Source organism: Pseudonaja textilis, chromosome Z (genome assembly GCF_049901715.1).
Source record: "Pseudonaja textilis isolate UNSWEBS1 chromosome Z, rPseTex1.2, whole genome shotgun sequence".
Lineage (NCBI taxonomy): Eukaryota > Metazoa > Chordata > Lepidosauria > Squamata > Elapidae > Pseudonaja > Pseudonaja textilis.
Genome location: NC_142008.1, coordinates 117,787,374 through 117,795,175, shown reverse-complemented (window position 1 = coordinate 117,795,175; position 7,802 = coordinate 117,787,374). Strand labels below are relative to the sequence as shown.

Genomic DNA, 7,802 nt, shown 5'->3' with positions numbered 1-7,802 from the left:
TGTTGTAGTTTTCCCCCCTAAATGCTACATAATTTTGTTGGGGCCTGAACTGAATAATGGAAAACAAATAAGAAGGATCAAATTTAAAAATGATAAAATAGTAACGTTATTATTTTAAATAAAACAAAATATAAAACAATGAAATAAAATAATAAAACAAAACAAAATAAGTGCAGTCTTGATAAAGTTATAATTTGTTTTCGCTGAAATCTATGTCCCTTTGTATTCAAACTTTTGCTGTCAAGATCTTTCTTCCTTATTTTATTATAATCACCAAGCAACATACTTGGTTAAGAGTCAATTGAGCAGAATAATTTATGGCACGGTTGTGGATGATGTATAAATGAGTCTGATTTCACAAATACAGCAAAATCTGGCCCCTGATAGCAATACTCATAGAACCTGAATAATACACATATAATAAACCAGAATTGACTAAGTACCTTTTAAAATAGGAAGTTATGAACCCACATGTGATGTCTTTATTTAAAAAACGCTACAGGCTGTGTATTCAATTGATTAAGGCACAGTTTCAGCCCATGGGAATTTGTAAGTTGATTTATTTATGATCTTACACCAAGGACCAGTGTAGGGAGAAGATTAAAGTGTGCTACCTTTAGCATTCTTTAGAGTTTAAAGTTATTTCTGATAATGGACATACTTCATTGGTTTAAAGAAAGGAAACAAAACTTTCCTGGCTGTTATGGATAAATTCAGTGGGGCACATGGATTAATGGCAATGAATGATCAGTCATAACTCTTGTCATAAAGGTCTTCTTAGAGACCTGTGGGTTTTTCAGAATTGCTTTGTCCCATCCAGATTCATAATTGTCTGCAATAAAGGTAGCATTGGGAAACACCTATTGAGGCCAAGGGGAGGAAGGGGGCTCAAGAATGGAATTAGTCTCAAGTCTTTGTTCAGATGCATGAGATCCAGACGTGACTGCCCCTCCTTAAGCTCCATAGAACCTCATTTAGCTGTTGCCAGGCTAAGGCTCCAGTCTAGGAAGATTCCTGTACAATAGACAGAATACAATAAAGCAGTGAGCTTGATCTTACACATCTGAATCTCATTGCTTGTTTCTGAAAGGTAGTCCTCAGTTTACAAACACAGTCTTCCACCACTAATCTGGGGGGAAGTTGAAGTCCACACATCCTATATACTCACAATAAGATGTATTTGTAAATATGTCACCAATATTGATAACAAACAAGGAACTATAGACTGTTGATAATAAAATTGCTAGGCTTTTTATTAATCAGTTTTTTCTTTTTCTTTCTGTGTGTTGTGTATGCGTTTGTTTGACATTTTAGTTGTATAATCAATAAAGTTTGTTTTTAAAAAACTGAAAATTCTAAAGCCTGCCTTAATGTTCATCAGGTTGAGTGAACCATTTTCTGAACATTTTCTTTTGAAAGTCACAAACAAATGTTGCAGAGCACAGAGTTTCCTGGAACACAAACAAGTTTTTGCTTGGTTTCAGATTTACTTCGTCTCACTGTGTCTTTTGCACATTAATGATGTGCTGTGTCTTCTGGCTTGAGGTTGTTCATTTGCAGATACAACAGACTATTGGAATCATCTCTGGAGATGCTGAAGCGTCCCTTCACATTATTTGGGTAGTAAGTATTAGATGATCCTGTACTGATGCAGGCCACCAATTCCAGTCCTCTCCCTGGAGCCTGTCTCACCCACTGCATCCAAAAGTGAAGGTGAATCCAGAGGTTTGGTGGGAGAAATGGAGGGACTCTCTAGGTCTTCTAATAGCCCCTCCAAACTCCTCCAATATGGTCAATTGCACCATTGGAGCAAATAATGCATATACACTGCCAAAATATTTGCATATGCTAAAGGAGAAAAAAAGCAGTTGAACAAGTGATAACTAAACATATGCATTTTTCTAAACTTTGTTTTATTATGGTGTTAAAACTGGTAAGGCTGCAAGGAAACAGCTGCTTAATTTTAGAAATAAATTCAAGGTTTAAAGCAATCCTTGTTCTCAATATGCAATCACAAAGATGGGCTAGGAATATTTGCAGTTGGTTGGTTGGTTTTATCATCGTGCTCTGCAAATTATTCTTTTTCTAAGCATTTCATTTTTCTAAAGTTAATACAGTAAATTATTTTATGGGATCTGTGGAGAACTCCTTATCTTTTTGTGACATGTTTGCATTAATTGAGTGATTACATTTATATTCTATAAATTAACTGCTGTTCTCAATTTGCAGTCAGCAAGATCTCATGCACACATGGTTTCATTTGGGAGAACAGAGATTAAAAATGGTGTGATATATGAGTCCATGTGTTCATTCCTCATTGTTGTTGGTTTTTTTCTCATTGAACTTTTTCCAGTTCATTATCCTCATTCTTTATCTGCATTCAGCCCTATATTAATTCTTTGTAGAGGCAGAGATCTCAAAATAAAGAGACACAAATGAACAGTTTTTAAGTCTTTGTTTTTATTAAGTGCTCCTTGGAATTCAACTCAGGTCTCAGCACAATAATGTAAAATTTGGGGAAAAATATACAACCCAGTAGTCCAAAAGTGGAAGCTAAAATAGAGAAGATCTCCACGGCTACCATGTACTTCCCCTTGATGCTCAGATAGGCTGGAATGAAGGAAAACCAAACAGCACAAAAAATCAGCATGCTGAAGGTGATAAACTTGGCTTCATTGAAGCTATCTGGCAACTTCCTAGTTTGGAAAGCCACTATGAAACTGATGATGGACAAAAGGCCCAAGTAACCCAAGACAAGATAAAACATGTTGGAAGAACCGTTATTGCATTCAGCTATAATTTCAGAGATTAGAGAGTTATGGTCCAGATCTGGGAAAGGAGGAGATATGGCCAGCCATACTACACAGATCATTGCTTGAAAAAGAGAGCAAGAAAGAATAATACATCTGCCCAATGTTTTCCCCATCCACTTTCTCAGACTGGACCCTGGTTTTGTGGCCATGAAAGCCACAATGACAGTGATATTTTTGGCTAGGATGCAAGAAACCACTGCTGAGAAGATGAAGCCAAAAGCTGTTTGCTGGACTAGACAAGTTACTGTCCTGGGTTGTCCAATGAATAAAAAAGAGCAGAGAAAACAAAGAAAGAGGAATCCAAGGAGGGTGTAAGTGAGTTCTCTATTGTTTGCTTTGACAATTGGAGTATCTCTGTGCTTTAAGAAAATTCCTAGCAAGAAGAGCGTGAGAAGAGAAAAAAATAGAGCAAGAAATGCAAAACAAGCTCCTAAGGGATCTTGGTAAGATAGGAACATTACACTTTTGAGAATGCATTGGTCACGGTGTCTGTTTGGATATTGATCCTCTGGACAGTTGAAGCAGTCATTCATATCTGAAGAAAACAACAAGAAATCAAACATTTTTTTGGCTTCTTTCTCCATTGGCCATTTTGCTATCCAAGTAGTCCTTGACTTACAACAGTTCATTTAATGATCATTCAAAATTACAACGACACTGAAATAAGTGACTTATGACAGTTTTCCACACTTAATGAACCGCGGTGGCACAGTGGTTAAGGAGCCATACTGCAGGCTAATTCTGCTGACTGCCAGCTGCCTGCAATTTGGCAGTTCAACCTCAAGGTTAACTCAGCCATTTGTCCTTCTGAGGTGTAACAGCCATGTTACTAACTTAACAACATTGGTGATTCACTTAACCACTGGCAAGAAAGGTTGTAAACTGGGACAAAACTCACTTTTAAAATGTGCTGTTGTTGTTTTCTAATCAGAGCCACTTGTTCTACCCAAACATAGGATGGAGCTATTGCTTCCGCTTTTGCCTTTCAGCTCCAATCCAGGAGCCTGAAAATAGCTTGACCCCTTCCTCTCTGTGGAAGCCCCTCAAATATTGGAAGACTGTTATCAAGTCTCCCCTGGTCATTCTCTTCACTAGACTAGCCGTGCCCAGTTCCTGCAAACGTTCATCATATGATTTATCTCTAGTACCCTGATCACCCTGGTTGAAAACTTGAAAAGCAGTAGGCATTTTCTTGGAAGAATAGAAAGGGGAAGCTACCTATATTTAAAAATTGCATACCTTTCTGGTTTGAAATCTTCCCTTCTAAGCATGGAATACAATTGTAACAACAAAATTTCTCTCCTTCTTTCTTTTCTTTCCGAAAACCAGGAAGACAGGAAGGGTTGCACACAGAAATTGGTTTTATCTATCCATAAAAAGAAAAGGGATTTCAGGACTGGACCAATGTTGAAGAATAGTATTTCATTTTTAGTTATTCAGCAGCTCTCTGATACAACGTTTAGGTAGTAATTATCAACTGACCAGATATACAGTAGCTATAGATGGAAATAGATATACAAACTATTCCTGATATTCTAGCACATAATTTCAATACTTTATTCTAATATTCTTTCTCTTAACAATGATGGTTTCTTCCAATGAATTAAGAAAGATAAACCCATATAAATCATATATAACAAGATAACCATGGAGCCAAATGCATCAGATAAATCCATAGAATCATAACTTTACAAACTTTGTATTTTGTTATAATTTAATCAATTTACAGATGCATCAGTGTATTTCTGTCTTCCTAAATGTGATTCTAGACGGCTAATAAAATGAAAATCAATCGTGTAAATAAGATATAACTTTAAAAAACCCTATGACTTGTTTACTCTTCTGCCCTCAGTGGTAGAAAAGAAGATAGGTAAGAATACACAATTGGAAGGGACCATGGAAATCCCTCTGACAAGCAGAAAAACCGGTACCATTTCAGACAATTTATTGCCCAAATTCTTCTCAAAAACCTCTATGATGGAGCATCTACAACTTCTGAAGGCAAACTGTTCTAAAGAAATTTCTCCTTATTTCTAGGTTGGTTGATGAGTTTCCACTCATTGCTTCTTGTTCTGCCTTATAATAAAAGGCTATTCCTGATAGAATCCTAATAAGTCACTAACAGGAAAGTGACAACATTATGAGTCCATGTCTGGTACATAGTTTCAGCTCTGGTTTATATTTCTTGGAGAAATGAGAAACAGGTCAGCTATAGGCTCTCTAGGTGATTCGGGTCTGCCCAGTAGCTGCCAGCTCAACGCAGCTTGCATTTGGAGAAAAAATGAAGGATATATTGCTCTATAAAACCAGATTGATTCCTCAAGATGAGCCAAAATATGGGTGATTGAAAATCAGTCAATCCATGAATTAGTAAATATTGGGAGACATAGATTAGTGGCCTTATTTCCACTTCTGAGGAAAAAAATAATAATTCAAATGTAAGAAATCAAAATATTTGAGATTTGATTATTGTCTCATTTGGATTCTTAGGGTGAAATTCATCAAATAGAGAACAGAAAAGAGCAACAAAGGTGATTAGCGGGTTGAAGGCTAAAGCATATAACAAACGGTTATAGGAATTGATTTTGTCTAGTTTAGTGAAAAGAAGGACAAGGCTGATATGATGGCAGTGTTCCAATATTTGAGGGACTATCACAAAGAAGAGGGGCTCAACCTATTTTCCAAAGCATTAGAAGGCAAGGCATGAAACAATGAATGGAAACTAATCAAGGAGAGAAGCAACCGGAATTAAGGAGAAATTTCCTAATAGTGAGAACAATTACCCAGTGCAATGGTTTGCCTTCAGAATTTATGGGTGTTCTATTACTGGAAACTTTTAAGGAGAGACTTGTCTGCAATGGCATAGGGTCTCCTGCATGAGAAGTGGAGTTGACTAGAAGACCTCCACTGTCCCATTCAACTCTATTATTCTGTTATGGATAGATACATCTAGAATAGTTTCTGTTTCTGAAAAAGAACATAAAGATATATGAGAATTTAGGGAATATCTGGAATCTACTATACTTTACCTGGTTAAATGCTTGGTGCCAAACAATCTTATCCTCATATACTGTTAAATATCTCCCATCCAAAATGTAAGGATTTACCCATCCAATTTTAAGCCTGTGGAAGGAGTTGTTTGGGAAGACAACCAAGTTAGTAATCTCAAGACCAGTCAGCATTTCTCCATGCTTATCCAGGAATACAGTATCTCCAGCAGAATTGTTGAATGAAAGATCTTGAAGAAATTGATGAAGCTAGTGATAAGCAGGAGGAAAAGTTTAGTCACCTTTGGTTTTCTATGTGAGAGGTGTTTTCTTGAAAGACATATAAGCAGGGGTGGGCTACTGGGGGTTTCCAAAGGTTTGGGAGAGCCCTTAGCTAAGATTTTGTGCAGTTCGGAGAAAACCCAAATGCCACTCCTGGCTGGCTCCACCCACCCCACCCTGCCCCTCCCAGCAGTCCCCACATGGCCAGTTTTGGATGCAGGTAAGTGCAGGCCACATCCAGAGGCTCAGGGAGGGCAAAAAACAGGCCTACTGGATGTTCAGAAAGGCTGAAAATAGGCCCATTTCCAGAGAGCCTCCAAAGCCTGGGGAGGCCATTTTCTACTTCCTGAAGGTTCAAGGAAAGCCTCCAAATCCTGAAGAGTGCAAAAATGCCCCTCCACCATGGTGCAGGAGGCTGACTAGGCCACATTCACCATGGCCATGCCCACCAGCAACTGTGAAGAGAATTTTTTACTAAAATTTTTGAAGCCCACCCCTGTATATAAGATATATATCTTCTTTAATGTAGTTGATATTCTGTACATTATAAACTTCACTTGAATTAATTGTGGATTAAACTTTTATTTCACAGAGACCAGATTACGTTCCCACATTACATTCTGCAGGTCCATAAACGGTAACCTGCTAAAGTGCTATTGGACTCTTTTACTTTTGAAAACAAGTCAGGATCCTTTATGATTAAACTTTGGGACAAAACTGGGAAGACCTGATTTACTTGAACCCTTGGAAGCACATTGGGTGATACAGCTGTTGCTGTTAGAATAAATTGATAGAAGGTACATTATGTTGCCTTTAGCTTTTAAATGGGACCATGTGCCAAGGTAGAAAGTTCAAAGGACAATCTAAATGTGACTTCCCTGCAGAAGATACTCTTGTGAATGTGGGAAAAGAAAATACTCTTGGAGGGTGGAGCTGGCGTCACGATGATACGGCATGCGATCTTGGAGGTCTGAGATTGCTGCTGATCTTTGCTCCTGGATGGTCCAAGTGGATCTCAACCATCTCGAAGAGACAGTGAATGTAAAGAGTGCATCCTGTCAATCCCAGGGATATCGCAAAGTCCCTGGTAGATCCAGGAGAAGCTCCTTTTGCAAGCGGCAAAGAGGCAGCTACTAAAGCTGCTGAAGTTGGGACAGCACCAAAATGAAAGAGAACGGAAAGAGAGAGTGTGCCGGTTTGGTGAGAACTTTTTCTTTATTTTAAGACTTGAAAGGACACCCTAAGAGAAAGAAAGAATCTGTAAAAGTTTTGACAGAAGTGATTAAGTGGTGATTTTAAACAGGAATGTCAAAGTAATATTTTTATTTTTTTTCTCATTGCTGGATTTTTTACACATGATCTTATATTTTGAAACTGGACTGGTTTTTTCTCTTCTTTTTATCCATTCTTTTCTCCTTTTTGACTTTATAATATTCTAAGCCAGAGACTCCCTTTTAGTTATTTTTTAAAAATATCTTTTTCTTTTTTTTTAATTAATTCTTATTATATTTTGCTTGGAAAAGGAGGGGGGAAGTGAAAGCTAAAGAAATTTTGTAACACTGCCAACTAGAGGCTTGGAAATATTCTATTTCTCTTTTGATCAGACAAAGCTGAGAAAGAAGTGAGACTTTTTTTCAAGGACATTGCCTGTTTGATAAGATAGAGGGAATAGCATGGGAGAATATTATTGCAGGTGCTCTTCTGGATTTCTATCAACAGC

At 37.5% G+C, this 7,802-nt stretch overlaps 1 protein-coding gene across 1 annotated transcript; it reads right to left on the bottom strand.

Moving 5' to 3' along the window:
• Nucleotides 1–2,446: 2,446 nt before the first annotated feature.
• On the bottom strand, nucleotides 2,447–6,714 carry LOC148124328 (vomeronasal type-2 receptor 26-like). The gene is made up of 4 exons (XM_087916199.1): nucleotides 6,700–6,714; nucleotides 5,843–6,070; nucleotides 4,053–4,179; nucleotides 2,447–3,348 (listed from the first exon to the last, which is right to left on the bottom strand). The coding sequence occupies exons 1-4, from the start codon at nucleotides 6,712–6,714 to the stop codon at nucleotides 2,447–2,449; spliced, it is 1,272 nt and encodes a 423-aa protein (XP_087772325.1).
• Nucleotides 6,715–7,802: the final 1,088 nt, after the last annotated feature.

Excerpts from the sequence above, each read along its gene's own strand:
- LOC148124328 (XM_087916199.1), bottom strand. Across the intron at positions 4,180-5,842 it reads GGCACCAAGCATTTAACCAG|ATAAAACCAATTTCTGTGTG; the intron begins GTAAAGTATAGT and ends TTTTATGGATAG. Across the intron at positions 3,349-4,052 it reads GAAGATTTCAAACCAGAAAG|ATATGAATGACTGCTTCAAC; the intron begins GTATGCAATTTT and ends TGTTTTCTTCAG.